General features: G+C 35.2%; 1 protein-coding gene across 6 annotated transcripts in view; it reads right to left on the bottom strand.

Annotated features, from left to right (window-relative positions):
* Positions 1-14392, bottom strand: part of beta-Spec (spectrin beta chain) — a 172627-nt gene that overhangs the window by 110851 nt on the left and 47384 nt on the right. For all 6 annotated transcript variants that reach the window (XM_089092294.1, XM_089092290.1, XM_089092293.1 and 3 more), the window contains exons 4-5: positions 6219-6392; positions 1646-1934 (exon numbers count right to left, since the gene is read on the bottom strand). In XM_089092294.1, the coding sequence (XP_088948420.1) occupies positions 1646-1934; positions 6219-6392 (463 nt within the window). The remainder of the gene's footprint in view (positions 1-1645; positions 1935-6218; positions 6393-14392) is intronic.

Raw genomic sequence — 14392 nt, 5'->3', positions numbered from 1 at the left:
GTTTCTGGCGATCCTAAGAAAAACTTGGTAGTACAAATCAAAAAACCTATTGCGCTGTCGTAAGCTAGAGTAAAGTTGCTACTAATGATTCTTTTTTTTTTAATTATCTAATAATTTGAAACCTTTTTGGAGAAAACTGTTGATAGATTTTGACCTTGAAGATGAAAAAAAAAATCAAAGAATAAAAATAAAACTTGGAAATTTTGTCATATAAGAAGTAACTATGAACGGATTTGTATTTCGAAGTTTTGAATTTCATTTTTCGTTTTCACTTGTTTTAGAGTTTGAAATGCTGTTTTAAACCTTCGTTTACATTTAAAGTTCATATTTTTTAATTTCTGGCCCAACCAATATTTAAAAATTGTTAGAGATTTTTTTTTTTTTTTTGGTTATCATTTCTATTTTCAGGCAAACAGACGACTTCGATCAAATTTAGTATGGTGTTAAACTATAGTTCAACCAAATAAAAATTATTGTTTAAGTTTTTAGTTCTGTCTGCCATATTACTTCAATCGTTATCATCCTGAATGAGCTATTCTTGGGGAATGTATTCGTGAGACATAAGGATCATCCCTATGGCTCGTCGGTGCAGAACTTTCTTCATGGTGGACGTCAGAATAACTTTCGATCTGATGACCTGCGTGTCAAAAGTATACAGCATTTTAATATACATTTTTCATTTCTTTTTTTTATTGAAATTTAATAGCTCAGTTGTGGTCACCCAACTACTAAGGCATTACTTCTCTGCAGGGCGTATGCAGGATTTGAGCATTCACTCTATGAGCATTCGTATCTAATGTTATTTATTGTTATGCATTAGCAAATAAGTTTGATTAACAAAACAGAAGAGTCTTAATAATAAGCCTTGCTAAACTCTCGATCAGGTACAAAATTACACAAACACTTGCATATTAGGCAAAAAGAATTTCAATCGATATGTATTGGTTTTTTATTACGACAATCTGTCCCTAAATCTCGATTTCTTGCTGAAGTCAAGAATAAATTCAGAAATTCTGAGAATCCTGGGAAATCTTGCAATCTCAAAAATCTAAGAGATCTTACAAAAGTTCCTCAATCCCTAGTTTCAGGACAAATCTTGTAAAGTGAAAGCACGTGCATCAAGCACGGGCGACTAAGAGAATGTAAGCATCCTACTAATTGTATGAGATAGATCTTAAAGTTTTAGAGCCTTGATAGAATTATTATAGAGAAACCAAGATTTGCAAATATAGAGATTTTGTTGCAGTAAGACATTTTGGATAAATTATCAAAGCATAAAGCAGGAAAACGAGGTGACCGTTGCAAGCCAGAGATTAAGCAAGAAGACATAAGGAATTCCGGGAGGGGGGAGATAGCAAAATTTTGCCCGAAAATAACAAAATTCATCAGAAATGAACAGTTGATAATTTTTTCACTTTAATAAATTTTTACCTGTCTTTAAATCATCCAGTTTCACTGTTTTTGAAAATATTATAGAAATTCAAAGACCTGTAGTAGTTCATATTCTTGTTTTTTTTTTTTTATTTAAATTGCTTACTTAGGCCTACTATTTATTTATTTTGTCAATACGATCCTTCCTGTAATAGAACTGCAATTGAAGGATTAATGTAAAAAAAAAAACAGTATTACCAAAAGAATAGCTTACCTTCTGCATCTAACAACTTAGTTATGCCCAATTTGGATTCAGCTACATTAAACGCATTATTCAGGTTGTAAATTGCGTTAGTTTTTGACAGTTTATCATACTGGATCAAGTCTGGCCTGTGTTTGTGAATAAGTGCGTTGAAAGCCAATCCATCCCTCCAAGAAGTAGTAAAATTACGGACATTGACGTTATGATAGCCGGCAGTTTTCATTTGACACCAAAGAAGAAGAGCGTCCTTTGCACTTCTCGTTTCTTGATTGTCCGTTTGCTCAATCATAATATCTTGAATCTTAGAAAAAAGGGAAAAACATATTAGTGACAAGTAAGGGCAACTAAATCCCTTATCCAGCAATCATTTTACACCTTATATAAATCTGAGATAAAAAGTGGTTGCTAATTTTGAGGAAAAACGTGCTGTCGTGCAATAGCACGTTTTAAAATTTTTTTTTTTAATGCCAAAATTTAAAAATTTGAAATATTATAGAGCTAAAATAAATTTTCAAATTTCTATGTCTTGTAAGTGATTCTGGCTGTTTTGTGTTTCGATCCATTTTTGCATATTATACAGAAAATATGGCAAGATTTCCCCAAATTACGACGACAATTTAGATTTCACTTCGAAGCCCCAATCCCCACACATAACCAAATTGAATGCATTTTTTATTTAAACTCATTTGGGGAGTGGGGGATGCCATAACTTTCCTCTCACATAAGTTACTTTTGGTGGTCTTCAGTTAAGTCACGCTTTATATTAATTTCAATAACAACGGCTCTTATTTGATTTTGTTTATTTTTCTGATTTCTAACATCAAAAAAATGATAAATTTCCTCTTTCCGAGTACTTCATTTCCCCTCATATTTGATCAAGGTTTCAATATTGCTTTTTATCTGTTTTATCACTGTTACACTAAACAGCATTTAGAAACATCATAAATCCCCTCTCGAGGCAATTGGAGGCCGAAATATAAAAATCATTGACTACCATATAATGAAAAAAATAAAAGTGAGGAAGAAATAGGAAATAGGAAGAGAAATTACAAAGGAGGAAGAGACAGACAGAAGACACGACAAGTAAGAAATAGGAGGAAAAAGAGCAGATTAAGAATCAAAGGAAACAAAAAACTCGCTCAGTTACAGCAGCAACATTAAAAATTAAAAAAGAGAGAAAAAACGATTTGAAGAAAATCATTAAAAGAGTAATTCAGACCACTGGCTGTGATGGAATTTGAAGGCGAGATAGAAGACTTGGTGGCCGAATTTGAAGCTGGTGAAGAGAGTCTCATAGAAATTGTAAATAGTAACGTTAATGGGGGGAACATGAAATAGCTATTAACATTTTCTGGGGCTTAGAATCCCATGAATAGACCAAGTTAGTCATTATCCATAATTTCAATTATATATAGGGTTCAAATCCCTCTAAAATGTCATAAAAAGCAGATAAAATTAAGTATCACAGTAGTTTCGTTAATACTTCGAAAATTGAAGTTTTCCAATAGTACATAACAGGACTATACAATAAGTGTCAGCAAATTCAAAAAAAAAAAATTTAAGGTTAAAATAATAATTCAGTCTTAAATACTAACAGAAATGACCATTCCCTAATTAGTCCTTAAACGACATAGAAAATCCTGAATTTTGTGTTACAAAAATTTGTAACCTCATGGTTGAGCTCATCAATAGGCGCATTAGGAACTGATTATAAATATTGTAAGAATACTAACGCATCTTCAATCAGAGAATTTCTGAAAGCACCAGTAAAAATTTATTTGCAGAATAGACAGGAACCCGGAGTACAATTTTCTTTTATTTCAAAAATACAACTTGATGGACTCTTGTTTTGTGAATCAGTAAAACTTTCTCAGTCCAATTCTGATCCAAGAAAAAGTTCCGAATTTCTTTTACTTCAATCGATCGAGAAACAATCTCTAAGGGAAACAATCACTTTAAAAAAAAAGAAAAAGGAGGAGCGAAACAAGTCTAACACCATCAGAGGAACTAGGTCCAGGTCAGAGGAACTAGGTCTAGGTCAGAGGAACTAGGTGACCATTAGATGAAACTAGTCTTTTTTAGAACTAATTTTTTTAAAGCATCTTTTTTTTCAAATGAAAGAAAAAGGCGACATTACAATTCAAAACGAATAGAAACTACACATGGGTTGTTCCCGTTAGCTACGAAATCATTGCGTTTGAAGTTGAAAGGGTATTGCTCAAAATGGTCACAGTTTGCTGAACCAAACTGAAAGCGTTCCACCTGAAATGTGCTCAGTAAATACCACTTTATTGACAGCTGTGTTTGCATGAAGGTAGTGGTTGAAATAATAAAGATGATAGATGCCCCTTAGCTCAAGATTTGCTTCATAAGAAGTGGCGCCTAATTTCGACCACCTGACGTACATCTCAGAACGCCCCGTGTGAAAACGAAGTTCCGCCACGATTGGCACGGTTCCACCACGCTTGGCATGCCCCAAATGGTATACGTGATTTCTGAAAGTGGGCACTCCCTCGGCTTCATACTCTCATGGTTCGTTAGGATTACAGAATACTAAAACAAGTAGTGTCTCTTTTAAGGTTTTCTTAACATCATACTCTTTTTATAGAAAATCAAGAATATTCTTTCCAACTCTCATTAATGACTGCAACAAAGAGAGCGTTGAATTATCCATGTCCTCAACTGACAGAGTATAGCAATGATAGTGAATGCAAGCAAGCAGTAGAAAACTTGGGAAAAAATTAAGCATGTCAATTAAATTTTGTGAAAAAGACAGAAGAAAAGATACTTAAACCAAAAGAAAACTAAAAAAGCCACGATAAAAAGATATAACAAATGATTTCAAATGTTTAGTCAAATAATGTCTAAAATTAAGACTTAGAAAACGTTACCTCGCGCTTCTATCGATAAAACCTACAAATTTAGAAGCTGAACCAGGCGTGATCGAGCTATTGCCCCAAACAATGGATTTCCTGTACTACTTTAGAAGCTATTTTAGAATAAGTCTAACCGAAATTTGTCCACTTAAAATGCTGTACCTATATACAATGTATATTTGTCCAATAAAAATGGAACTGATTCATATTGTTGTTTCCTCATTGCAGTAACGGATAAAAATTGAGTCTTTCTCAAGTTTGAAGACAAAGACCGAGCAAAACTCGATTTTTAGCTTTCTGAGTTTCTCTAAATACTACAACGCTTTCCGCAAAAAAAAGAAAAAAATCACATTCAACAAATTTAAATGTTTTGCACACCCTTGGAGAAATGAATGGATGGCTTTATTCAAACATAAAAATTAACACAATTGCACTGACGTGAATTTTCAATGATTTATTACAGCAAAAAGTCAAAAATCTGGATCTTCAAATCATCACCTGTTATGTTTTTCCCTTTAATTCCCATTTAATACGTCACATTTATTGCGTCCCAGTACTAACCATTCTTAAATAAACTATAAAAAAAACACAAATTTAGGCATTTAGGAATGCATTCTTTAAAAAAACAATTTCCTATAGCTTTAATATTGTTGAAAATTGACATACAAAAAAATAGTTATATGTCATGTACAGTCCGAAATATAATGAGGTTTTTTTTAGTGAAATACAGAGAATTAGTCATATTAACCTCAATTGCGCAGGGGATGAGACTGGAACATTCAGTCCCACACGTTACGTCACAAATTTGTTCTAACATTAGTAATTTAAAAAAAAGGGAAACGAGCAAGAAATTAAATAAATGATTATAGCAAAAAAAATTGGCATTCGATCAAGATCCTGATGGAATATGGGCTGCCATGCGTCAGCGTTATAGAACAAGTTCTGCCCACGTAAACTAGGAAAAATTTCTACTACCACTGAAATACTGGAAAGAAAACAAACCCATGATTATTCATTTAATCCCTGGTAAGGTACATGATACATACAAAAAGAGCTGAAATCGTTTTGATGAGAATTTTGGCTGATAATTTATTTATATTCCCCTTTTTGACAACAAAAATATACAAATCAAAGTAAGGAATAAGTAAATCAGTCAACCCAAACTTTTTTGGCTTTCAAAATACATTCTTTTGTTTTATTCCTTGGATAACCAGGGTATATCGTACTTTTCAACTTATAATACATGTGTTTTTCCCTTTACTATACAAAGTAACTTCAAGGCAATTCAAGTGAAAAAGTTTGATAAGTGTAACAAAAAAAAAGAACTTATTTCCAATAGGAAAATTTATGGCATAATGGGTATGTCGAAAATCATAGCAACCAACAAACTACCATACGTAACGGTAGTTGGCCCAGACACCAAGAAAGACTCTCAAATATCACTGCTCCGATCGCTTCACATTTACCCTCAATAAAGCTGGTGGGTACCCTCGAAACAGTCTGAAGTCGATACCGTGCATTACCGACATGACCTACTGTGCTCATCATATGCGTACATTCGTAAATAATTCTTTGATTTTAACAAACAGAATAGATTCGAAACACAGATTTTGCACTTTAATACAGATCTAAGGTAAGTAGTGCTCTAAGAGCAGCCTTTTTTGCGTTCTGTAAGAAATTTAAAATAGGTGAAAGAATCAAGAACAAACCTGGAACCGTAGAATGATTGTCCAGATGAGACCAAGGGTAAGTCGGGAACTACCATCAACGATGTCATGGGAGCCCATATTTTCCAAATGAACTCTTTGCTCGCGGAGAAACTGTAGTGCTTTATCAACATTTTCCAGGCAGTGAATTCGCATTTTACCTTTAGTTGGGCGTGGCTACAAAAGAGCACAAAATAAGCTTCAATAAATAAATTATTTCACGAAGCTGCGACTTTCTATTCAATTGACAACTATTCAATTTGGGGAATGTAGTTCAAATAAAACTAACACCTGAAACTTATGTATAAAGAAATCACTTTTAGAATGCAACTTGTTCATTTAAAAAAATTGTTTTTACACTAAGTTGATTGCTAAGTAGCGTTTTGTGCAGCAACAATAACGAACAAAAATTACAACTAAGTCTACCCGATTCCATTTTTGTTCAGCGACTTCTCCTGAAACTGTGTATGCACGTGAAGCTAGGGCCCAGAAATCATCGTATTTTTGGGGTGTCCTGGAATAGTCTAACCTCTGACGGGATGACAGGAGAGTCCCTAAATTCTTTTTATCAAGGTACTTACCACAAGGGATCCTCGTGTCAGCCAAACTCAGAGTAAAGTAGGATCAAGTGTCCTAGATACGCCTTTTGGCATCAGAATCCAACCAAAATCCGTGGCAGATGAAAAGAGGGGGGGGGGTCCTCAATTCAAGTCACCAGGACATATAGAGGAGTGATTGTTGGATCTATTTTTAATTACACTTTCTATGGTTATGAAATATTAGAATTCAAGTTTCTACTAATGTTAGACCTACAACCTAAAAGACGGAAAACAGAAGAAAGACTCAAGTACAAATTGATTGTTTACTCCATAGCTTTTGGTATTTATCCAATTGTTTCCAGAATCAAGATACCAGAATCAAGTACTAAGGCTAAAGAATGACATCATGTTGGCACGCGATTTAGGAAAGAACTTCTGCAATTAGAGGACAAGCGGTCATTTCATTTATGATCATTCAAAACATACTTCGGACATCTTAATGGAAAAGTAACATCAAACATTTCGTGATAAAGAACTGTAAGAAAGGAGCGACTCGAGCAAATAGCAAGTAAACCCTAAACAAAGGAGTTTTGATAGCAATATATATATATATATATATATATATATATATATATATATATATATATATATATATATATATATATATATATATATATATATATATATATATATATATATATATATATATATATATATATATATATATATATATATATATATATATATATATATATATATATATATATATATATATATATATATATATATATATATATATATATATATATGTATATATATATGTATGTATGTATATGTATGTATATATATATGTATATATCATGTATATATATCATATATATATATATATATATATATATATATATATATATATATATATATACGTATATATATATATATATATATATATATATATATATATATATATATATATATATGTATATGTATCTATATATATATATCATATATATATATATATATATATATATATATATATATATATATATATATATATATATATATATATATATATATATATATATATATATATATATACACTATATATATATATATATATATATATATATATATATATATATATATATATATATATATATATATATATGTGTGTGTGTGTGTGTGTGTGCGTGTGTATATATGTACAAAAGAATAGAATTTTCAGGTGATTCTGAATATATTAAATCGATAAAGTTTAAAGTTATCCACCAAAATTTACAAGTTTGAGAAATTTCGCTCCAATTTAAAAGAAAAGGGGGAACCATCCCCAAAAGAGTTAATGATCTTAATGAAAAATTACACGGTCAATCTCAGAAAATCAGAGATGCGTGTTTATTTGTTGATTTGTTTTGTCTTTTTATTTTTATTTTTTCAGAGGTGATCGTATCGAGTTATTAGTCGTAGAAAAAAGGAAAAAGGCTCATTCAAAAATAAAAGTTCTAATACCTTTTTTTGCTACAGATTTGGCCATAGCAAAGTGGCGTTCCTGTCATTTTAAGGGACCCCCCCCCCCCAAAAAAAAAAAAAATTTCAGTCAAAAGGGTACCAAAAAACCATCGAGTGAAAATTCTGAAATAGAAATTTGATTTAAAATCGAAAAACGATATATTGAGCTTTTTAGTTTCAGAGGCGGTAATGCCGTGAATAATCAGCTTCTTTGTGATCAGTACATACTGGTCTGTTCTCATAGTCGCGGAGCTCATCCACACCAAAAGCCTTAGCATTCAGTGTCCGCTCTACTGTACACGCTTGAAGGCTAATCATTAGCAGAGCAGACCGAGAAAATCCTCTCTCTACGTCTGCACTTCCATGACAGAGCGACAGAGCTGGCCAGACGATCCGACCTAAGGTCTGATATTTGGTTTCACCAGATGGCGTCTTCAGTTCCAGGATCTTTTGCCTATAGCTGTCGATTCGAGTACTCTCCGTGGGTGGCGGCACAGGATCTGACTGTAATAAGAATCATTCTCCCTGGACTTGCTCGATGTCCCTCTCAAATGGAAGTTCTCTCGCGATGTGGACGCTATCACTGCAACTCGCACTTTGGTAATCTGGACAGGGAGGCCCTACGCTGGCAAGGCTTCAGCAAAACTCGTTGTTCACAGGGCGTTTTGTCAGCAGGTACTGTACAGCAGCTTTGATATGCTTTCTAATTCTCAGAAAAAAAAATTCCTGTCTTTCAGAATAACGAATTCAATCTAAGAATCCAGAATCTAAGAATCCAGGGCAGCAATCATTACATAAGGGTTGCTGTAGGTAAAGATCTGCAATACGAACTAAGCCTTCAAAACCATCGAAGATCCGGAGATTGACATCAAAAGCCAGCACAATCTGCCCCAAAAGAACTGTGCATAACCGTCTCAGCTCAAAGTGTACCCCAGGAATTAACGGCTCCTGTTGTTGAAATACACCGGTAAAAGCGGCGAAAGTTACTGCAGAGCTTACAATAAACTCAATTTCGGCTTTCATTGTTTGCTGTTTTAGCCATTTTACAATTTTCAAATATTTTGCATTTGACATCAGGTACTCCAGACAAGTTTTCTTTGGCACGAATTCTAGCATTCGTGGGCAAGAATATTCAATCAATGCAGGCCACTGTTCCATCAAGTGGCTTGCTGCTTCCCCTATGGTGAGCCATCTTGTGGAGACGTGTTTCATAAACTTACGCTGAGGAACTTTAACTTTCCGTTGGCACTGGTTGAAATCGTCAGAACGAGTCGGTCATCCTGTGTAAAAATGGCAAATAGCAATAATCATATCAGAGCACTCCTCCCCGAGTTCTTGCAGCCCTTTCAGGAACGCATTATTCAATGCATGAATATTGCAGGTTCCCATATTCAATAGGCCTTTTGAATACCTTTTTCTCTTTTCTGAGTCTATGATGGGCCACACTTTCTTATTGACACTGGGCCATCACTTGCAAGCATCAGCAATCTCTCAAATGAAAGTTCTGCATCTTCAATACTCTGCAGGATTTTCTGGATCTTCACTGGTTACATGTCCCATATAATATGTCCGAAATTGGCAACTAGCCACTTGTTTCCGCTCTTTTGACCAGTATCGAACTCTTATTTGGAGCTCTTCTACCCCACCATTGTTCGTTGTTTCATCATATTCCAGCACAATGTCAGATTTCTGGATGTCTTCAACTAGAATTTCTCAAAAGTACGGATAAACAGCCTCCTTCGACAAGCATGTCATTTTTTTTTAGCACTTAACGACAAGCCTTCTGGCACAGCATCAGGGAACATTGTTCGGAACACTTCGGCAATATGATCACACTAAGCTGCAGCAAAAGAACTAGCAATACTCTTTAAAAGCCGAACTATCTCCGTCCTTGACGCTGCATCTCGCTTGCAGAGCATTTCCAGATTCTTTTATGGTACGCTATCATCACTCTGTGAGTTTGGGTGGTTGCCGGTTGGAGCTAATGCAGCGAGTCTCAACTGACGCTGGTTTAATATGACAGAAGCATTCTTTTTGTGATCTTGTGCAGCTGCATGCTGAAGAAGGGCCTGGAACCCTTTCTGGCACCTGAGTGTCTTTTTGCAAACTTTACAATAGAACGAGCTGTCACTCCCTTTTGTCACTCACTCTTTCACTTTATGCCCAGCACCGTCTTCCCTACTGAGCCAGCTTTCTAAAAATTTTGTCTTGCCCATTATCTTACAGCGACCTGGTATAAGAATGGGTTTTAGGATGGAATTCGAAAACATATAAAGCTAATACAAATACTACTACTACTACTACTAACAACTCATCGCAGCACCAAGCCGCCTGAGGCCAACACAGCTACGCACGCTCCTCCTCCACCCCAATCTATTCAAAGCCTCCCTTTTTACACCCACCCACGAAGTCCCCATTTCCTTTAAATCTTTCTTTATGACGTCCTCCCACCCCAGACGGGGACGACCTGCCTTCCGTTTAGCCCTAGATAGTTGGCCGAAAAGAACAATCTTCGGCAATCTGTCATCCTTCATCCGCACAACATGCCCTAGCCACCTCAACCTTTCTTTCATTATAGGCCTAGAGAGCGGTATTGACACTAATTTGTTGCATAGCCTGTTTTTTGAAGTATGGTTAATCAGCTGGGTACCCAGAACAATCTTTAAGCAATTTCTCTGGAAAAAATCTAACCAATATTTATACACTTTTTGGAGAACCCTTACTACAGAGCCATATTTGACCAATGTCATCACTGCAGCTTCTAATATTCTAATCTTGGTTTGCAGACTTATCTTCATATTCTTCCAGACTTTTTTTAACTGTGAAAAAACACCCTGAGCCTTGGCTATTCTATTTTTAACATCTTCACTGCTCCCACCATCTTTACTAATAATACTACCAAGGTAAGTGCTACTTATTCCTAGCCTTAGTGACTTAGTCTTCTTAACATTAATTTTCAAATCCCATCTAGCACCCTGAACTCGCAAAACCTCTAAAACTTCATTCATTTTGTTCACACTTTCATCTAGGATGCTTAAATCATCAGCATAATCTAAGTCCAGGAGACTTTTTCCTCCCCATTTGATTCCGTGGTCTCCCATTGCTTTTCCTGTGCTCCTTAAAACAAAGTCCTTCAAAATAATCCATATAAACGGGGAAAGAACGCGATCGTTCTTTACTCCTGATTTGATATCGAACCATCTACGAACATCATTTCCTAACTTAGTCGCAGTAATGTTATTCTTGTACGTAGCACTAATCACTTTAATGTTTTTGTCTGGCATACCATAGAAAAATAAGACCTTTGCTAAAGCTCTTCTATCAACAGAATTGAACGCTTGCTCATAATCTATAAAACTAAGGACCAAAGGTGTTTGAAAACTTAGGCACTTCTCAATTATTAACCTAAGAGTGCAAATTTGGTGAACACATCCTCTAACTTTTATAAAACCGCACTGCTCTTCTCTTAAAACTTTGTCTACGGCATCTCTCAGTCTAAAAAGTATCATATTACTAAGCAATTTGCTACCTACAGAAACCAGACTAATGTCTCGATAATTACCACGCTCACTTTTATCGCCTTTCTTATAAAGTTGCTTAATTAAGGTTTTCCTAAAATCGTTAGGTACTTCCCCTTTTTCAAAAATCATATTCATAACCTTCATTAACCTATTTCTGACCTCAGAGCCACCATATTTAAGAAACTCATTTACTACCCTATCAGCACCCGGAGCCTTATTATTCTTTAATCCTTTTAGTACTGTTGCTAACTCCTCCTCACAAAACAAATCTTCCTTCACATCCAAAGGATCACAAACTTTTTCATTTTCCTCTATATTTTTTCCTGCAACTTTATCTCGGTTAAGCAAGTTCTCAAAATGTTCGGCCCATCTCGCTATAGCTTTTTCCTTGTCGCTAATTGCCACCCCATTCCTATCTTTAACTGGGACAAGTCCGGATTGACTACTACCTCTCAATTTGTTAACGTGCCAGTACAATGAAAACACGAATTTTATCTTACATTTTGACGTCCTCAGACCTGCATGCATGCCTTTTGCAGGAAATGGTCTAAAGTCAAAGAAACTGGCTAACACTGAAAACATACAGAAGGAATCTTGGCCTAACTTTCCATTTGCTAAGCAACCAGGCAAGAATGGATGCTAAGTAAACCAAGGGCCTGAAAAGAACCATAGGCAGTTATGGTAAGGTAGAACTAATTCAATCTATCATCTTATCTGCAAAAGCCTAGATTTTAACACACACACACTAACCACGTTTATTACCGCCATATACATTGTGCGTCTTGAAATACAGTCCACACTATCAAAAAAAGACTTATCTTTTTTATGAATTTTACCTTTTTTATAGTCGACATTCAACTATAACAAACTGTTTAACCAAAAAAATTAGGTCCGAAACGTCGAAAAAAGTGACTTTAGTAACAAAATGACAGAAATAGTGACAAAAAGTGACTGCGGCCGATCCCTGTGGAAAGGGGTAGGCTGTATTGGGATTGGGAGTGCCGCCAGGAAAGGTAGTGAGTTTATAGAACTTGCATTGAAAACCGTATAAGTGATGACCCCTGATTCAGGAATGGTAACTAGGCCATTATTTTGGTCAATCCTACTGATAAAAGTTCGTTACGAAAGCGTATTTGTATGACTTTCGGAAAATTACCTGAAACCCCACAAACATGGCAATGGATTAAAACGGCAACTGCATCATTGGAATTACAATAGCGAAAAGCCCCATTTAAGAAAATTACAGTCCCTTGTCTTGACCAACAAGGAAAATCACTTTTCCGCATAAGAGGCAGTCGCATAAGAAGCAGTGGTGTGTCTCCTTTTTTATTATTCTCCTACTGCATCTTTTTATTTATTTTACTTTTTTAGTCTCCGCTAGTGCAGTGCTGAAAAATCACAGAGATGTTTAATGGCTGACTTGAAAGGAAATTGCTATGTCTACTGTCTTTTGTAGCAATAACTATGCCTCTGGGGATGACATGATCCCCCGCAGCCAAGGGCTGTAACTTAAGCAATTTGCCAATTGTTTACGTATAGGATTTGCTTTTTGGAAAGAAGGGCATGTTTGATCCTGGGTTTCCAAAATGACTAAGGGTAGGCTATTAAGGTGAAGCTTTCAGGAAATGTCGAGGGAAGTATTGAACTAAATCAAAACACTATATGGATGCAGGTTGTCAGTATCTCAGGAACGACTTAAGGAATTAAGTATAAAGTTCTAGGGCATGATGAGGGGAGATGTACAACTGACTAAAAGGCAATATGTCCATACTACTACGAATTATAATAACAACAGTAATAATAATACTACTACTCCTACTGTTACTATTACCAAGGCTAATGATATTAAAGTGAAAATCTCAGGGAAGGTTTAGAGGGATGTTGGACGAAATCACTATGTGAACACAGGTTGTCAAAAGGGTGCATCAGCAATATCTCAAGGAACCTCTTGGAATATTAAGTCAAAACTTACAGGGCATGTTGAGGGGGATGTTCGACTAATCAAAGGCACTATGTGCCAGCTACTACTACTACCACTTATACTGCTATTATCATTACACAACACTGCTACTACTATTACTGCTATTATTATTACAACGGCTTCCACTACTTCAAAGTATAACTGTATTAAGGTAAAAATTTTAGAGAATATTAGGGGATGTTGAACCAAGTCAGAAAAAAAAACTATGTGCATGTAGGTTGTCAAAAGGGTGCATCAGCAATATCCCAGGAACAGCTTAGAATATTGAGCTGAAACTTTTAGGGCATGATGAGGGGGGATATTGAACTAACCAAAAGGCACTATGTGCATACTACTACTTCTATTACTACTAAGGCTAAGGATATTAAGGTAAAACCTTCAGTGAACGTACTACAACAAGTATTACAACTAGAACTACTATTTATACTACTACAGGGCATGTTGAGAGGATCTTGAACTAACCAAAAGGCACTATGCACTTGCTACTACTACTTCTACTGCTAATATTTCGACTATTGCTACTACTACTCAAGCTAAAGGTATGAAACTGAAATTTTCAGGGAATGTTGAGAGAGGGTGCTGAACTAAATCAAAACACCCTGTGTCGATGCAGCTTATCAAAAGGGCATAACA

This window comes from Artemia sp. Qi Xiang Cuo, chromosome 7 (genome assembly GCF_049724085.1).
Source record: "Artemia sp. Qi Xiang Cuo chromosome 7, ASM4972408v1, whole genome shotgun sequence".
Taxonomy (NCBI): domain Eukaryota; kingdom Metazoa; phylum Arthropoda; class Branchiopoda; order Anostraca; family Artemiidae; genus Artemia; species Artemia sp. Qi Xiang Cuo.
The sequence above is the reverse complement of the archived record's forward strand: the minus strand, read 5'-3'. Positions and strand labels throughout refer to the sequence as shown.